The sequence below is a fragment of the Mauremys reevesii genome, linkage group 2, assembly GCF_016161935.1.
Source record: "Mauremys reevesii isolate NIE-2019 linkage group 2, ASM1616193v1, whole genome shotgun sequence".
Lineage (NCBI taxonomy): Eukaryota > Metazoa > Chordata > Testudines > Geoemydidae > Mauremys > Mauremys reevesii.
In genome coordinates, this window is record NC_052624.1 from 180,174,299 (window position 1) to 180,194,204 (window position 19,906).

Genomic DNA, 19,906 nt, shown 5'->3' on the forward strand with positions numbered 1-19,906 from the left:
GTTTTTGGTTGCAAAGAGTGAATTTTTCTTATATATGGAAATTTCCAATGGTCAATATTCAGAAACTTTTTTATTTTGTACTTCTATATCACATTTCATTTAAATGCATTTTACAAACACTGAGTCTCACAAGACTCCTGAGAAAATAATATTATCTCCATTTTAAAGATGGCAAAACTGGTAGCGGTTATGTGAGTTGCTCAAGATCTGAGTGAGCTAGTGACAGAGCTGGAAATGGAACTCAGGCTTTCTGACTCCTTAACCCATCATCTAGCTACAAAAATTTCTCTCTTTTCTCCTCTCATAACATAGGGCATGAGTCAAACCCATTGAAACCAATAGGATCAGGCCCGCATTGCAATTTTTCTCTGAATTTACTCTATAAAGAAATTTCTTGTACTTTGTATTTTCTACAGGATGAACCTTTTAATTATAGTATCTGTTAAAGTTTTAACACATTTTCTTCTCAGAGTTAGGATTTTTTTTTCAAAAGAGCAAATATTTATGTATTACATGGAAGGAGTAAAGTCTACAATGAACTTTGGCTCATTGTGCACTTCACTGTATATTCATTAACTTTAAGTAGAGCTATTAAAACAGCTTTTTTTTTTTGGTTCATGGAGGTTCTTGTGAATGGGGAGCAGCTGGTCTTTAAGGCTAGTAGGGATAATCCCCTCAAATATTGACATGCCTATCAGCTGTAGATATTGGGTTGTGTAGCTGATGCAATATCATCTGCTGCCACTAGGGGACTCCGGGGGGGTGGGGGAGGTAATGCTGCTCCAGTCCCTAGAAAACACCTGCATTGCCACTGGTGTTTTCTAGACCTGCAATCCTGGAAATTCCTGCAGCATATAGATTGTAGACAGCAGAGGGAGGAGGCACAAAACCGGGATTACAGGCTTGTATGGGGCTATTTCCTGTTAACGCCATAGAGGCAGAATATGGGGTTCCCTGAATACATTCCCTGAAGTCATCATCTGTCCTGGTTACCTCTGCTCCTACTTCTCCAGGACCAGCAATTTATGAGCCTAGTGGTGGTAGATATCAGAGATGAAGGGGAAGGGTTAGCCATGGTGCTTTAGGTCAGACTGTAGCAGTTCATGTTTTTCCTACCTCACAGGGGTATATTGAGGACAAATACGTTAAAAGACTGTGAGCTGCTCAGATACTGTGACAACAGGGGTCATGTTAGTACCTAATATCTGAAGGATTCTAAGCCTGGAAATGGGTTTTCAAAGTCCTGATGGGTTTGTATGTACAGGGGTGTGTGCTAGTTGGGGTTCTGAGCTGGGAAGTGATGGGAGGGAGAGATTTCAGAGCTGAGAGAGGTGGTTCTGAGCTGTGGAGAGGTTAGGCAGGAAAAGACAGGCTGATTAGATGGAAGTGAGGCAGGCTGCATTTGTGGGTGCATATATTTAACCAGTCAGCTCTCAGCTTTGATGTAACTCTGCTCCTGCTGAAATCAGTGGTAAAATTCTCATTCAGTTCAACGGAAGCAGCATTAGGCCAATGTTGAATGCATTTGAAAATCCCAACCTCAATAAAATTGCGCACTCAAGAAACTATTTGTCAAAAATCCTCAGTGCTAGTGTAGTAAAGGCCATGTTTAGGAATCACTGATTAATGCATTAGCGATGGCACACATTTTAAAATACAGTAGTTGTCAGAGCCTGAATGACTAGAGAGGAGCAGCTGGACTCACACTTACTTTCTCCAAACTCTGTTCAGATTTCAAGGCAACCAGAAGGAATATGGACAATGCTGAAATTGTACCTTTCTTTTTTCACTCTTTGGCTTCATTCTTTACTGAAATTCCTCAGCTACTTTTTTTTTTTTTTAGTTCGAGCTATTTATGTTGTGTTACTAAGAATGTTTCAGCTAATTTTTAATGAACAGATGAAAATGTCTTGGGATGCTCATATTACCCTAGAGAACTGTCAGAGGAAAAAGGTTTGTCCCTTGAAAAGACAGTGTATAGTAATTTCTGTTCAATCAATCTCTGAATTAGAAAGAAAAAATATTTTGAACCTTAAGACTGTGACTGATTAAGCTAAGAATGTATCTTGTAAAAACTTGCTAATGTTTCTAAGTCTGACATCAAATCCTTTGATTTCCTTGGTTATAAATCTTTTAAGCATCTTTCAAACACTTAAATCCTGATGTCAGTGGCATTATATTTTTGAATAACATGGGTTAGATCAAATAAATGATCCAAACATCTGCTTTTGAAATGCAACTTTATATTCCAGACTGATTTGTACCTTGAGTAAAAAGACAGCTATGATGTACAAACAAACACATTCTTTGCTCCTTCCCAGTGGCAAAAACAATCCACATTACAAGCAGAATAACTTGTATTGTATTTTTGTCTGTATTATATTGCTTTTCACACTGGTGCAACAGAGAGCAAAGCAACCAAGAGTTTATTACTGCTTCAGTGAGGACACGAGAGGGCTCACTGCTAGATTCCGGGGGTGTAATGTAGGGCCTCATGTGAAGTGCAGAGAGCCCTCAACTTCCTCTGAAGCTGTTCATTTATATCAGTGGGAGTCGAGGCACCTCAGAAATCGGGTCCTTAATTTTCCTGTTAAATTAGGAAGGTGGGTTTATTCTCAGGAGAAAAGAGAAGAAACCGAGGTGGACTAATACCATTTTTCAAAATGATGGAAGACAATTTACAGTGGTGGATAAATACAGCTGATTGGTTCAAAATCTAAGATCCAAAGGGCCATATCCTCAGCTGGTATAAATCAATGTAACTTCATTGACTCAAATGAACCATGCTGATTTGCACCAGTTGATGATCTGTCTATTAATCTTAAAAATTAGGGTGACTGAATGTCTTTATAGGGGTTAATAATGGAGGATACAGCCCTTCACTTCTAGGTCACCAGTTCAAATCCAGCCATGGTTGGTAGTGACTCAGACATGCTAGCTAACGTCTATGTGGTTGCCTATATGAAATGAGTTGGTAATTTCAGTCCAGTTCCCAGTGGACAAGGGTGCATATCACAAAATCCAGCAACACTGTTGTCATCAATCTTAGCCTAAATGACAACGAATGGAGACTAAACTCCACTCTCAGTACCCTAGAGGTGACTCCTGTCACCAAGATTGAAGGACACTGGCAGAGGGACGCTTCCATTGTTGTTGTACATCTGTACGTAAATAAAACAGGGCTGGCAATCTATCACCTTTCATTAATAATAAATCCAAATGAAATAAATGGGGAAGCTAGAAGTAAACAAAGCACTTATGAAGAACTATTTCTTGTGAAGGGTAATAAACGTATGGACTACATTACTGGAATGTGTGACCTGAAATACAGTTGGTCTAGAATTAGCTAGATTTACATCTGGAGAAGGAAGGGATTGAGGAAAATGGTGGGGGGAAAAAACTAGTAAAGGAAGGTTGGTTGAGATAAGACTCAAAAGAGCAGGCATGTGGGGCTGGCTGGGTTTTTCTTTTCCTAACAGTTCTTCTATTCTTATGTTTCATTTCAGATTGCCTGTTTGGTACCTGTTGATCAGTTTCAGTTATACCAGCGACTGAAATTTGAACGAGGTGTGAACCATTTATTTTATATTTATCTTACCATGGCTTAAAATATGGGGCGATGAGTTTCTACTGATTACTAGAAGGCACTACCCCGTAGGGAGGGAAAAGGCCTTAATTTTGACATAATTTAACTTCAAGGAGTCGGCTGGATTCTACTCCTACTCAAGTCAGTAACAAAACTCCCATGGACATCAACAGGAGCAGGACCAACAGGGCAATTTTTTTGAGTAAACTTATTAGTGAAAATATTCAAACTTGTGTGCCTGAGATTGGATTATCTTTCCTCGGGACAGCTGCAGCGAGGGGGCATCCATGACAGAATGGGTGCAGTAGAGCTGTGCTGCAAGGGACCAGGTTGCATTTGCATTAGGTTAGGACACCAGGAGCTGGGGTTGGTATGGAATGTCCAAGTGGATATCCTTGGCCTTTCATGCATCCTAGAGAATCTGCAATGCTTGGGCTTTTCCATGTGAGGAAACCCAGTTTGTATGATAGGACAATAAATGGAAGGTGGGGAAATCTCTGCAATGGAACCCTCACAAAGATTTTCTCCCCTGGTTTTTACCATGGGAGGAGATCTGGCTCATTATTATTGACTACAGCAGAGGTCCCCAAACTGTGGGGCACACCTCCCTAGGGGGATGCAGAGGAACATTTTGGGGGCAGGGGTGGAGCCTGAGCCAATCCCCATGGGGTGTGGGATGGGAGTGCCACCCTGCTCTGCTCATGGCTCTGGCTGTCAGCCTCGTGCCCAGGGCCCTGGCTGCTGGCCTTGACCCCCAGCCTCAGCTCTGCCCCCACCCCATCTTTGGCCCCGTCCTCAGCTCCCTTAACCCTGTCTGCATACCCCCCAGCTCGGGGAGGAGCTGACAGGGATAAGGGGGGCACAAGGTAAAAAGTTTTGGGATCACTGGACTACAGCTTTGTCATAAAGAAGCCGATGACATTAAGAACATAAGAATGACATACTGGGTGAGACCTGTGGTCCATCTAGCCTATTATCCTGTATTCCAAGAGTGGCCAGTATCAGGTGCCCCAGAGGGAATAGACAGAACAGGGCAATTGTCAAGTGATCCATCCCCTGTCATCTAGTCCCAGCTTCTGGCAGTTGGAGGGTTAGACACCTGGAGCTAAGGGGCTAATAGCCATTGATGGACCTATCCTCCATGGTTTCTTGAATGCTGTTATACTTTTGGCCTTCACAACATCCCCTGGCAATGAGCTCTGCAGGTTGACTGTGCATTGTTTTAAGAAGTACTTTCTTATGTTTGTTTTAAATCTGCTGCCTATTAATTTCATTGGGTGACCCCTGGTTTGTGTGTTATATTAAGTGGTAAATAATACATCCCTGTTCACTTTCTCTATACGATAATTTTATAGACCACTATAATATCTCCCCTCAGTCATCTCTTTTCTAAACTGAACAGTTCCAGCCTTTTTAATCTCTTCCTGTACAGAATCTGTTCCATACCCCAAATAATTTTGTTGCCCTTCTCTGTACCTTTTTCCAATTCTAATATATCTTTTTTGAGATGGGGCAACCAGATCTGCATGCAGTATTTAAGGTGCGGGTGTACCACAGATTTATGTAGTGGCATTATTTTATCTGTCCTTTTCCTAATGGCTCCTAACATTGTTAGCTTTTTTGACTGCTGTTGTACATTTAGCGGTTGCTTTCAGAGAACTATTCACAGTGACTCCAAGGTCCTTCTTGAGTGATAACAGCTAATTTAGACACCATCATTTTGTATGTATAGTCAAGATTATAGTCTCAAATGTGTATGACTTTGCACTGATCAACACTGAATTTCATCCGCTGTGATGTTGCCCTGGGTGTACCTGTACCACAGGATAAAGGCCAACTGAATTTTTGGGAGATCTTTTTATGCTTTCTTTTATCACTTAACCAAGGAGGAGAGTAGTTCAGGTAATCATTCCCAAACTAGTTCATTTTAACCTTATCTATTCTGTATCCTCTGAAACTATAGGGTGTTGCAGTGGGTGTCGATTTAGTGGGTCTAGTAAAGACCCACTAAATCTAGTAAAGACTTTGGTACTCCACTGGAACAAGAAGAGTAAAGGAAGTTGACCGGAGAGCATCTCCTGTCAGTGCAGCACAGTGAAGACACTGGGGTAAGTCGACCTAAGCTACGTTGACTCCAGCTACGTTATTCATGTAGCTGGAGTAGCGTAACTTAAGTCGACTTACTCCAGGAGTGAAGAAAAGCCCTCCATTCCCCAGATATTCTTAACTGCCTACCAGTTTTTAAATGCTACCAACACACAGGAGCGCCGGCAGCCTTTTTGGTGCCCTAGGCGGCAGAAGGTCCCACCCCTGAAATACCACTGAGGACCGCAGTGGCCGAACATCCGGCTGCCGCGGTTGCCACCCCCCAAATGTTAGCGCCCTAGGCGACTGCCTAGGTTGCCTAATGTGCTGCGCCGGCCCTGCCAACGCACATTCTTGTAGATCTAGGTTACAGGCATAGGTGGCGGGTTATATTCTTTTGTGGTGCCAGAGCTCCAGCAATATTCAGGGCTGGGGGCTCTGCTCCACCAAAATTTGGAGCTGGGTCTCTCCCCCGGCCTTGCCTGGAGCGGCCCCCGGCCCCAACAGGTTTCTCCCCCGCCCTGCCATGTCCCTGCCTGGAAGAAAGTGGCGCGCACCTCTCCAGTGCCTGCTTGTGCTGCCCATGTAGCACATTCCTATGCGGAGCGGCTCCCGGCAGCAACTGCTGTCTGCTGCCCCAGGGTCCTAGTGCCCCCCTTCCCTAATGGCAGGGCAGGCTGCCATTAACCTGCCCTTCCACCCTAGCCCTGAGCCTCTCCAACTCCCCAAACCCCTCATCCCCAGCTCTCATCCCCCCACACCCTAATCCTCTGCCCCAGCCCTGAGCCCCCCCCACAGCATGAACCCCTCATCCTCAGCCCCAACCCTCATCCTCCCACACCCTAACCCTCTGCCCCAGCCCTAATCTCCCTCCCACACCCCAAACCCCTCATCCTCAGCCCCACAGCCCTCACCCCTGCACGCCAAATTCCCTCCCAAAGCCTGCACCCCCTCCCTTTGCACCCCCTCCCACCACCAAACTCCATCCCAGAGCCTGCACCCCTCACCCCCTGCTGCACACCTACTCCCTGCCCCAGCCCGGAGCCTGCACCCAGCACCCAAACTCCATCCAAGAGCCTGCACCCTGCACCCCTCCTGCACCCTAATCCCCAGCTCAGGACCTGCACCCCAGACCTCCTCCCCCCACCCAATCCCCCTCCCAAAGCCTTAGGCAGATGGGGGGCGGAGTTGGGAGAGCAGGTTCTGGGCACCACCAAAATTTCTACAAACCTGCCACCCATGTCTTTTATCCACAGATCTGGTTGTAAAGGTTAAAGTATACAATGCTGCTCTCTCAGTATGTAAATCTGTCACAAATGAGCCAGAGTCTCTGCCCTTTCTGTAGGAATATTTTTGAAAATACTATTAGTCAAAACTCCTATGCCAGAACCACTGCACTGGTTACGTGCAGGAAGCAGGCAGGAAATCCAGCCCTCTTTTCAGCTTTGTAGCTACTGAAGATGCACAATTTTGCAGTTAAACAATTTTCTTTAGAGTCTAAACTCTTGCCATATCTGCCATTGGCTGCCCAGAGTGATATGGAAATCAAAGAAAGATTATTTTATTTCAGAAATGTCTAAACATTTTACCAATCAGCTTTCCCAACCTTATACATTGATCACAACCAGGGGCAGTGTCTGATGATAAATTCATAGAAAAGATTATTTGATTCTGTAGATACATTTGAAATCTACCAAGATTTTCAAGGAGAATTCAAAAGTCCGACCAAGTAATTGTCCTGTGAAAACCATCCTGGGCCTGATTCCTCTCAGGCACCAGTCTTTGTATAAGAGTTGGAACATAGTCCCAAAGGGCCTAGACTAGAAGCAGGCTGGTCACCAAACTCCATTTCCACTGAAGATAATGTCCATGCCCCCCACCCCTCCCCAAATCCATCCTTTTCCCTGGGCAGCAGGGTTATAAAGTCTGTAGTTTTAGAATGAGCGAAGGCGCAGGTAGGAGCAATTGTGGTAGAGGCAGAGGTGCTGCATAACGAAGATTTATGGGCTTGCTGACGTGCTGATGGGTGTTAACCATTGCTAGGAAATTTAGTTAATTCAGCCCAGCTCCTTCTGCCCTCAAGCCACTCTTTCAGCCTATGACCTTTTGCTGTAACCAGAATTTGCTCATGAGTAAGGATACAATTTAGTCACAGATTCCATGACTTTAACACTTTGCCGTGACTTCTTCTGCTTCAGTCCCTGCAGCTGCTGGCTTAAGTCTTCCACAGAGGTCAGCTCACCCCTAGTTATTTTTAGTAAAAGTCATAGACAGGTTGCGGGCTTCCGTGACTTTTTGTTTATTGCCCACGACCTGTCCGTGACTTTTACTAAATATAACCGTGATAAAATCTTAACCTTACTCACGAGCAGTCACCCATCACCTAGGTTCCTACCTTTATACCAGGCACAAACACTTTAACCCCCACACTCCCAATCAAATCTCTCTCTCTCCAGCCAGGAACAAACAGATCCTCTCAGGGGCGGCTCTAGAAAATAGGCTGCCCCAGGCAGCGCGGTGTGCTGCGCCGCCCTTCCTCGGTCCCGCGGCGGGTCCCCTCTTCCCGCGGCTCCGGTTGAGCTCCCGCGGCAGGTCCACCGGAGCCCCGGGACAAGCGGACCTGCCGCAGGCATGACTGCGGGAGCTCCACCGGAGCCGCGGGAACAGCGGACCTCCCGCGCGGCTGCGGACGGTTTGCGGGTCCGGCGGCTCCGCTTGAGCTGCCGCAGTCATGCCTGCGGGAGGTCCAGCCCAGCCGCGGGACGAGCGCCCCCTCCGCAGTCATGCCTGCGGCAGGTCCGGTTGTCCGTGGCTCCGGTGGACCTCCCGCAGGCATGACTGCGGCAGGTCCACCGGCCCAGCCTGCCGCCCCCTAGATTTGGCCGCCCTAGGCACCAGCTTGGTTTGCTGGTGCCTAGAGCCGCCCCTGGATCCTCTGCTGCTACCAGCAGGACCCAGGCTCAGAGAAGAGGAACCACCATCTCGCCCTCAGGACGGCATTCCACTACTCTGGCACAAAGGGGGCCCACTTCACTTCTCAGTGGGCCCAGGAGCTCACAGGTGTCAGTCCTGTGCAATCTGCCAGTGCTACTCCACTGGTCCTGGCCAGGGCGGGGTCTTCTTTCCCATTGGTTGCACCAAGCAGGGGTCTGGCTCCCTTTATGGCACCAGGAAGCTTCCCTGCTCACTGGACCTGCTCCCAGTGCTGCTGTTGCCTCAGTTTCGTCCCTTCCCACATTGCAGCCATGCTCTCCAAGCTCCTTCTCCTCAACAGCCAAGGATGTGAGTTATTCAAGGCTGCCCCATGCTGCTGCCTCCTTCTTGTGCTGCTCCTATTTCTGGTGCTGGCTCTGTTTGATATGAATATCATATTTTTGATTGTATCCCTATCACTCTACTCTTCCTCCTAGATTGTCATCTTATATTGTAAGGTTTTCATGGCTGCGAGCAGGTCTTCATATATATTTGTACAACATCTAGCAGAGTGGGCTCCCAGTCTTGATCCAGGCACTACTAAATATTTAATTATATTTAAAAAAAAACAAATCCACCACTTGAGTGCAGCTGCCTTTGCAGTGAAAGGCAGCTGCTATTTTATAGTGCATAGTAACACTATGCAACAGCTTAGGACATGAATTAAAGAATATTGTATCCCAACTGAGATAGGCACAATGCAATTGGCTGAATGGAATTTGGCCAGGACAAATGGGTTATGCTCCTATTTCTGTGAAAAATGCCATGGGATCTTTAATGACCACAAGTGACCAGAACCTCCATTTTATGTCTGATCGAAAGCGTGGGACTTAACAGTACACTGTCCCCTAACACCATGTGAAAGGCATTGGTTTAGTACCAATTCAAAGGAAAAAGTATTACCCACGGAATCAAAAACACCATTCTGCATTTTCGTAGTCTGTCTTCCAGATCACACCTGACTGTTCGTATTGTGAGAACTGACCAGAGCACGGCCTCTGGTATGCAGTTTAGGGAAACCTCCCTGCTTAGAGCTGAATCTAGTTGGCTGCCTAGGTTGTGGTGAGTCAGAGGAAAGGTGGAGGAGACCAGGAGAGGAACCACTACCTCTCTAGAAGTATTCAACAACCTTTTAGGGTTGTGTTTGCTTCATATTTTTAGCTGCAACTTTCTAGGCTTGGTGGGCTTTTCTGGTTTCATTGTGCTCTGTGCTCAAGCAAATAGCACATCACAGCAATGACGGCAAAGTACCATCTGTATGTTCTTTGTATACTGGTTGGGCAGGGAGTTTCATTTCATGCATCATTTATATCTTGCTGCAAAGATTCCATAAAGCCAATAAGCTTTAAAAACAGCGAATGCCAAAGACAGACATTCTTCTATCTTTCTCCCATCTTATTTTTGAAAGAACTCAAGTTTCCAGAGCTTGGCACATTAGACACTGCAACTTGTTTTGCTTTCTCTGCACTACAATGCTAGAAGAAAACACTTTTGTGTTGCATTTCTGTAGCTGCAAAGGCTAGACATATTGGACAATAGGCTAGTACAGGGGTCGGCAACCTTTCAGAAGTGGTGTGCCGCGTCTTCATTCATTCACTCTAATTTAAGGTTTTGTGTGCCAGTCATACATTTTGACATTCTTAGAAGGTCTCTTTCTATACGTCTATAATATATAATTAAACTATTGTTGTATGTAAAGTAAATAAGGTTTTAAAAATGTTTAAGAAGCTTCATTTAAAATTAAATAAAATGCAGAGCCGCCAGGACCCAGGCAGTGTGAGTGCCACTGAAAATCAGCTCGTGTGCCACCAGAGGTTGCCTACCCCTAGGCTAGTATCTATTGGGGACTGATCTTATCCTTTGCTGAGCCCCTCTTATGAAGTGCTGAGCACTCTGCTGCCAACGCGGGCTGCAGGTTGCCCACCACTGTATCAGAAGCTCCCAGTGGAACAGGAATTGCAAGTGACTGGCAGGTTACCTGCTCCTAATAGACTTTTTGCATAGATTTTGGTCTGCAGCCTGGCTTCCTCCAGTTTGTGCCGGAAAGCAGTGAAATCAAATCAAATCTATCAGAGAGTGAAACTCTATCATCATGGTCATATTTTAGCTGGGTTCTCACTGAAATTTCTCTAAGCAACACAGGGGCACAGTAGCAAAAGTCAACATTTGTCACTCATTACCAAATGATAGTGTGTATAAGATACCACATTGATGCCCGGGTGATAATGGCAATATCACAGAAGCTATTGTGTGGTAACAGCTGACCAATGTTATTTTTTTTTAAATGATGACCACTTAGTGAGGAGAATAAATATCACTATTCTTAGTTTCTAGATGGGGAAAATGAGGCCCAGAGAAATGACTTTACTCAGACCTGAGTGGAGCTACTCCTGATATAAGTGCAAGATCATAATTGCTTATATTTTTAGAGGGATATTAGGTAATATTAGGTATATATTCATGTTGACATTTTTTCACAATGTCCCACTTTTAACAGACCTATTAGCTAGCTGTATTTACTCCTATTTTTGTAATTCAGTCCTGTTGCCTAAGACTTCAAGGACATTGCTAACAAGCAGTTTAAATTTAGAATAGCAGCAGTACAAATGTAGCTAAGTATTTATTTTTTGAAGTACTATCATTCCAGCCCTTAAGGAAGAACAGTTTTTCATTTAATTTGCTTTTGCAGAGTGTACCTTCAATGGATAAGCCAGCTATGCAGCAGGGCCTGTAACAATGCAACAGAGACAAATTTTGTTCGAGGCAGAGATGTGTATGCCCTTCTAGAGAGAGATGGGGAGACTAACTAACATTCACTCATTAACTTATCACCAACTTCTCACGGTGAAAGACTGAAGTTTGTCTGACGGTGTCTGACAAATTCTCATCATTTTAATTATGTGTTCAGTGCAATACTGTTTGCACTGTGGCCATAGTCTTAGCAATACAGAATCCTTTAAAGATCTAAGTGGCCATCAGCTCAGGTCTTGTATGACTAGAGAAATGGTAATTGGAGTGAAAAAAGGAATATATAATGAAAGCAGATGTAAACCATTTTGTTTCCATATTTATGTTTCAGAAGTCCACTTGGACCCATGCAGAACATGGTGCCCTGCTGCTGACTGCCAGACCATGTGCCACGTTGAACTGAGTGACTCAGGACAACCAGTACCTGTGGAATGCCCAGCTTGTCACCTGAAATTCTGTTCATCTTGCAAAGAAGTATGGCACCCAGAGCGCTTGTGCCAGGACAACCAACCCATTGTAATACCAACTGAGCAGGGGTAAGAGCAGAATTCAGCTAGGCTGTGCCATCTTTCAGCTCTGCTAGCGGTACAAAATGGATGTCCAATACCAGATATACTTCATGGACCTGCCTTCTCCATATTTTAGACTTCTTTCTAATACATCATTAGAAATGTGTTTCTAAATATAATTCACATGCTGCTGTTACTCCTGCATTAAGCAGCTACTTATGGAGTTGGAAGTTCCATGGTCCTCAGTCTGGGTTATCCTGTGCTTTGCACCTTTGTGTGTGTCATTCAGGCCTTGTCTACACACACAAATTATACCACTTTAACTATATCAGTGTAGTTAAATTGATGCAACCTCCCTAGTGTGGGTGCAGTTACTGTATAGCAATATAGCTATTTCCACAGGGAAGGGTGTCACAGCTCCGCTCACCACTAGTGCACCTCCTCCTGGTCACTCTGGGGATTAACTGATTCCAAGTCCAATGCCTCCTTTTCACCTCTCATTGCACATCCTACCTTCTCTTCCTAGCTCTCAGTGAGGCAAGATGCTGTGTTCATGGCTTAATCTTCCAGCCAAGTCATGTGTGTCAGGCAGTCTTCTCATTCACTGCCTAGCTAGTGCCACTTCCCCAATGGCTGGTAGGGGAACCTGGGCTCACCCTCTACTCAAAGTTCCACCTCAGGGACCCTGTAATGGGGTGGGACTCACCCCTGCATCGCCTCCTGCTGGTACCTTCTGGGAATTAGCTCACCAGCGCCCTCTGCAGGCTGGTGTCCCCTTGCCGTTGGCCCCCATGTCCCTCCTGGACCACAGTGTCCCTTTACCCGGGGTGCTGCCCCCCTGCAGTGCCCCGCACAGATCTGGGTCTTCCCTTCCCAGGGAACCCCCACCTTCTATTCCCACCTCGCCTCAGTACATGGATGCCTCTGCCTAGCCTTGGGCTGTCCCCTGCAACCCCAGTACCTATTTGGCCGTATACTAGGCTGAGGCCTGGGGGGTTTCCAGGCCAGAGCTTCCCAGCTCCCTTGGCCTTCCCCCAGCCCTGCTCCACTCCAGGTACCTTCTCTAGCTCCCCAGCAGCTAGGCCCATCTCTTTCCACAGCTAGAGGAGGCGGTGTCTCTGCTCCTGGCTTTTATAGGGCCAGTTGGGTCTGTTTGGGGCGTGGCCACAGCTGAGGCTGCCTCCCAGTCAGCCCAGCTTTTCCCCTGCCCCAGCCCTCTCCCAGGGCTGTTTAAAGCCCTTCCAGGCAGGAGCAGGTGACCACCCCACCCCTACAGACCCTCTGATCAGTAACTACAGAGGGGAGGGATAGCTCAGTGGTTTGAGCATTGGCCTGCTAAACCCAGGTTTGTGAGTTCAATCCTTGAGGGGGTCACTTAGTGATCTGGGGCAAAATCAGTACTTGGTCCTGCTAGTGAAGGCAGGGGGCTGGACTCAGTGTCCCTTCCAGCTCTAGGAGATAGGTATATCTCCATTATAATTTCAGTTCAGATTTTACTGCCTTTCCTAACTTTCTAGCTCCCCCACTTCTCTGGGTTTGCCCACCCCAAAACTCCCTTCTCTCAGAAAGCAACTGCAGTTACTCTTCTCTATTGCCAGTTTCCTGCCTTTATAAAACCCACCCCAGCTCATTCCTTCTCAGCTGGGCTCCTTCATTATTCAGTCAAAGGATTACTTAAGCTGCCTGATTCCCCTCAGCCCTGGCCTGTCTGGTTAATTGGCCCCCTTCTTAGCCTACAGTAACCCCTTCAGGGCCAGTGTTGGGGTGAACAACCCGTCACAAAGGGGAATAAACGATACCATCATAAGGCACCTTTAAAACGACATAACTCCGTCTATACTAGGTATTACACCAATTTAACTCTTTTGGTAGAGAAATCATACCTCTTAACCATAAGAGTTGAACTGGTATAAAAACTGTACATAGACTAGGCTTAACTCTTGTGCTAAATAGGTGCCAAATTCGTCCACTGGTGTGAGTGGAGAATTCTGATTTGGTAGCCATTTATACTCACTTTGCACAGATGCAAATGACTGCACTAGCTGTGTCCTTACAGCAGCCTATTAGTGAGGATGCATAGTTCTGGCAATGGCTGGATGTCTCTGAATTCTGTAAATACTCTTATGTTTACATTATACCAGGTCTCTGGCTAACCAGTGCTCACAGAAACAGAACAGCATTCGCAGGCATGCACAGAGTAATCTTTAAACTTTCTATTGTGCTCTGTGGTTTCCACCACTGTGAATATTTTTGCGAGAGTTGAAAGAGTTAAAACTAAGCATTCTGGTCAGCAGGGGGTTTCATCAAACAGGAATTGCCTGTGAGATCTTCATATGATTTTTGATCTTCAAGCTAGATCTTTGGCTTTGCTTGAGGTTAAAGCTGTCATGCAGAAGCAAGGACAGTACTTTAAGTTACACAGTCCAGTCATCTTAACAAAATACAGAAGCTCTTTTCCACATTGTCCAGTGCCATTCTTTTAATGTTATATCTGTTACATGCATGGTTGTAGTGAGTCTTTACTTTGTACATTATGAAAAATCAGTGGAATTGAATGTTTAATTTGTCTCTATGGCTGCATGAACAGGGTTTTTTTCCTCTTAGTATATGTTTTAATGCATTCCCTTGAATATGAGATTTTATACTTCCAGTACATTAAGAAGCTAACATCAGGCAATCTTGAAACTCATGGCGCATGCCAGACCATGGAGTTGAGTGTGAACTAGGGGACCTACGGAACATAATGATGCATAAAAGACTTGACATTAGTACTTGAGTCATACAGCCACAGGTTTTGCACTGAAATTTCATCTTTCATATATTTCCTTACTCTTCTAGAGCACTTACCAGGACTGACACAGAGGCTCCAATTAAACAGTGCCCAGTGTGCCGGATCTATATTGAACGAAATGAAGGCTGCGCTCAAATGATGTGTAAGAACTGCAAGCATACATTTTGCTGGTACTGCCTACAGAACTTGGATGTAAGTGCCATATGATGAAGGTTCTAGAGCAAGGCTAGTTAAGGATTTGGGGGATAAGTCCCATATGTCATAACCGGAATCATGTATGTTCTAGTTCTGTCCCTTTATGCCAAGGATAAAAGGATCTTTACTTGAGTGAATGCCATTATATTTAAATGGAGCCTCATGGTGGCCAAAGCGTAAATGTTACTTCTGCTTCCAGTGAGCCTCAAAGAGATTTCTTTCTTTTTTTCCTAAATTGAAGTGGATTGTAGCCAAATCTCTTGGTCCAATGCTAATTCTCTTGGGGAAGATGGATTTTCCAATACTATTGCTAAAGATAGGTGGGTTGAGAGCTATTTAGCTGTGTTCCCCCTTCCTTTCCCCTCCCCCCAATTCACTGGATTCCAACCTGTTAAATATGTTCTGATTCGGTCTGGTACAGATAAAGGCTACAGTTTCAAATTGGGGTCAATTCAGAGCTCATTTAAACTAGGTCACTTCTCCATAGTCAGTCTCTAATGCTGTATTAGCAGAAGAGAATGATCCAGTTAATAAGTTTGAGGATGAAAGTGTTTTGGAAACTACTTTCCATGTTCAGAATCTTATTAGAGATACAAAGAGCTCAAGAGGAGGGGAGAACAGGAAGTCTGAACTCAGAGGACACTATCATCATAAAAAGTGCCCAAATCTGCAGTTGCCAAGCACTGCCCCAAAACATCAAATATTCTCCACTTGCACTGACTTTGAATTCCAAAGGAAGGTCCAAAAGAAGGAACATACTGGTGTACAATGATAACATCAGTTTTTGGCGCAGTCAGTAGTAATATTTGTGGGAGGTGAGGAAAAGAACTCTTTGTACCAGCAATTGAGGTAAAGTAAAGTTAAATGGGTTTTTGCTACACAGTTTGGAAATGATGAAACTTCCTTGTTCCTCTTTATTCTCTATATGTTAAACAGGGTGTGCTCAACTTTCTATCCAGGCTGTTTATGGGTGCCGTTTTTTCAAGTCTGTTTTGGAGTACATAGTGTACACAATCATTGTGTAACACTGAAAAATTGGAGCGGTGTCAAGTTTCCATATTAGTCTAAACATGTGAAGCTGTGATAGTTGTCTGTAGATATGCCTTTAGCTGGTTTTAATCAGTTAAAGATAAGTCAATTAAATGATTTCTTTGAGAAGGTGTAGTCATTGCATGGTTACAATATAGCTCTTATAAACCCACTAAGGTTTCAGGCATTCAAAGTTTACTGCAAGGTAATGCTTGTATAACAAAAAAGTTAGGTTGAAGAATGAATGGAAAAAGCAAGGCTCAAGCTTGGGGAACTGTCAGGGAGAGGGTGTTTGGAAACTGAGTGCCACTCATCTTGTTGGGATAAAGTAATTAGTTTGATAAGTATTAGTTTGATGGGGGAGAAAAGGAAGGTGGGGACTTTCCATTTTAAAGAGCAGCCTATTAAGCCCATGGAAGAACTGACTAGAGAACAGAGAAATATTAGGAATACAGAAGATAAACATTAGGGATATGAAATATCTTAGACAGTGTGTCTTATAGATCTAAAGTTTCCCATTTAATTTCTCAAAGTAATTAAGTAACAGGCAGGCAAACTTCTCTGCCAGAACAGTTAATTTTACTGCACTGTCAGGAATGTGGTAGTTCTACTCCTATCCTGTTAATCTCCCCACATTAATGTGACCTGCTCAGTATAGTTTTTTTTATCTTTCAGAATGATATCTTCTTAAGACATTATGACAAAGGCCCCTGCAGAAACAAACTGGGTCATTCTCGAGCCTCGGTTATGTGGAACAGAACACAGGTATGCTGATAATCAGCTCAAACAGAGCAATGACACACACACACACTTTATTTTCTTGGTGGTTAAATTTTTTTTCTTTAAACTTTGCAGGTTGTGGGGATCCTGGTGGGATTGGGTATCATAGCGCTGGTGACTTCTCCTTTGCTGCTTGTGGCATCTCCATGCATCATCTGCTGTGTCTGCAAATCGTGCAGGGGCAAAAAGAAAAAGCATGACCCACCGACAACCTAAAACTCTGTGTCTGTTTCTGCCTCCGTCTATACAGTAGATGTATGTAAGAAAGCACAAAGATTGGATTTTGGTGTCATACCTACCAAATAATTCTCCCTCTACTTGTCAACTTTGAGGATAAGTGCCTATTGTTTTCAGGCCACTGTATTGCTTGCAGGTCACAGTTCAGGAAATGACTGGGAGATTGTAGTGTGTGTATATATAATTTTAAAAGGTCACTGTCAAGTAATTCAGCCATAAATATGATCCACCTTTAAAACTGTTAGAATCTTATAGAAAGAGGGATCTTCCAGAACCTGGACATGTATTTATTCTGCGATATTGTTCTTCTGCTTCTGCAGAACCAGTCATGCAGCCAGTGGAGGGAGTACAGGTAAATGAACAAGCCCACTTCTTAGTACTCTGCTGATTATAAAGTAAAAGAAGAAGTAGTATGTTGCTATTATCTGCTGGCTTGTGACCTATTAAAAATAACAAATATATATTTACATATATTTGATAATTTCCCTTCAACCAGATGCCACAGCATTTTGTGTTGAAGGGGTAAGGTGGGGGAGCGGAATACTAGAGAAATAATGAAGAGGATATTTACCAAGAATGGATTCTGGTAATTATCATTTTGTAACTATACCATTGTGTTGAATTGTATGGATTGTACTTCAGTGAACACACACACACTCACTTATGCCACACCAGTGATTTTTGGTGTATTACACCATTACCAGTGATCTACACCACACTATAAACTATGTTTAAATTATATTATTTAGGTGTATTACCTAACAACTGTGAAAATACCATGTGCATCTCACAGTCGGCACAAATATAAAACCAGATGGTATAGCTATTGCAAACTCTGATCTTAATTGGATATTCATTACTATGAAAAACAGGGCCAAACTAGCTGCTGTTGATGTCAGTGGTATTTTTACTATTGATCTCAGTGGAAGCAGTAGCAACCCATAAAATATTCTTTCCTGTAAAAAAAAAAAAAAATCTCATTTGCCAATGCCTCAATGGAAATCATTGTCTTGTATATGCTGTGTTAAAAGGTGATGCTACAAGTCAACAATGCCACATCTTTCTTGAAATGTTAGGTTTATATACATGACATGGCTGCTACATTCTTGGGCTGACCGTTCTACCTACTTGTGGCTCCATTTCCCTCTGCCTTTTGTGAGTATCGTGGATGTTGTAAACTTGTGGAAACAAATCTAATGTTTTAGTGAAGGCCATGCTACATCTCCCATAGAATGTGCAGTAAACCATATAAAACGCATGTATGTATGTGTATGGTGTGTATGATAGTACATAATATTTAATATATTTTGTGTGTATATATACACACTCAGAGTTCTTTATACATTTTTAACAGTTTATAAAGGGTAGCAACAAGAACCTTGTAAAAATCACTCAGTACAGGTTAGAGATGTGGCCAGCGCATCCCATCAAACAACCTTTTTAGAATTGTGGCAACTAACACAAATCCCTGGATTAAAAATTAGCTGTATTCATTGGTAGTTATTATTTCTATCCCCCAAAAGGGGTAAAGAGCACTATTATTAATGATTTATTGGTAGTTACTTTATATCTCTAAAAGGCTGTCATTTAATGCTCTAGTTTAATTTGGTTCTTCACTGCAAGCATGATTCAGATCCTGATCTCAACTACACCAATGTACATTCAGAATAACTCTTCTGAAGCTCATGGACTTCACTCTGGATTTGCATGGGAATAACTGAGATCAAATTCTGATCCACAGTGTTTATACCACCATTAGTTGGTGCTTACTTGTGTTCTGGGCTCCTGTTTGTACATTTGATATTTGTGGGCATTTACATGAGTTTTCTCTACAATCAGCAGTAATTCCAACCCCAGTTGACAAGGGCTGTAAGGAGAATGAAATGTGATGCAAAGTCAGAAAAAGATTTCAGGCATCCAGTCCTCTAGCCTACCCTCCCTCCCAGGCTACAAAGAGAAAACTAAAGTGAACATCAATTTTATTTTGTTTGGCTAAGCCTCAGGAACTTTGCCTTCTTGGCAGCTGTAAATGTGACCTTTTTGTTCAACTTCTCTCTCTGGCTGCTGAAACAGTAGTAAACATCTTATTTTAAGGAAGCATAGTCTGCAGAGCAGACTAACAGGGACAAAGACCTTAAATGATAGTGTCAGCTGCTCTTTGAACAAAATTAATGTTGAATGAATTTGCTACCAGTAATGACTGGAAGATAGACAGTGTACTAGTCTGAAAGACTGTATTTATTCTCCATCCAGAGCTTAGTCTAAGCGAAGCAGGAAGGTAGTCAGTACATTCTAAATATAGAGTACAATGCAAGCCAATGTGATTTATGATAAGCTGAGAGTATTTTATGTATGTGTTTTCTTTAGGAGCGGTAATGGTCGTGTTGGGGGTTACTCATGACAAATTAAAATGTTCGGCCTTTGGCCTTGCACTGTTTTTCTACCTACACTTTTACAGCACCACTGTCATTTCCAGTTTATCCGTGATCTTCTAGTAGAGAAACGCACTTGAACAAACTCCAAAGGACAAATTGTTGGAGACCTGTAAAGTCTTTAATCATAAACAGTGCTATGATATTCAATATCCCTCACCTATTAAACCTCATGGTGTTTTTCATATTTTGTATGTATTCATTCTGTCCAAACAACTGTCCACGCAGTGGGGTTGGTACAATTCTTCCCCTCTTGCTATGCTGGAAGTCAGTGTTGCCTAACAAATGAGAAAGTTCCTTTCTTAATGATAAACGTTTTGTCATTAACGCTGCAGTTACAAAACAGAGGCTAAATTCTGCTATCAGTTGTATAGTAACTGAGGGCAGAATTTTGCCCAATGTATATTGATGGCTATAAGGTAATTGCATTCCTCAATTATGTAACAGAATGCAAATTCTCTCCCCTTTCAGTGTTATAGAATTATCTAAATTTAATGTGAATCTCTGGTTATATAACAAACATCAAATTTTTATAAAATGG

At 43.5% G+C, this 19,906-nt stretch overlaps 1 protein-coding gene across 10 annotated transcripts in view; it reads left to right on the plus strand.

Moving 5' to 3' along the window:
• Positions 1–19,550, plus strand: part of RNF144B (ring finger protein 144B) — a 113,186-nt gene extending 93,636 nt beyond the window's left edge. For 9 of the 10 annotated variants that reach the window (XM_039526690.1, XM_039526691.1, XM_039526688.1 and 6 more), the window contains 5 exons: positions 3,507–3,567; positions 11,724–11,928; positions 14,740–14,884; positions 16,592–16,681; positions 16,772–19,550. In XM_039526690.1, the coding sequence (XP_039382624.1) occupies positions 3,507–3,567; positions 11,724–11,928; positions 14,740–14,884; positions 16,592–16,681; positions 16,772–16,912 (642 nt within the window). In that variant the 3' untranslated portion in view covers positions 16,913–19,550. The remainder of the gene's footprint in view (positions 1–3,506; positions 3,568–11,723; positions 11,929–14,739; positions 14,885–16,591; positions 16,682–16,771) is intronic. The other variant, XR_005594821.1, reaches the window with a different exon arrangement.
• Positions 19,551–19,906: the final 356 nt, after the last annotated feature.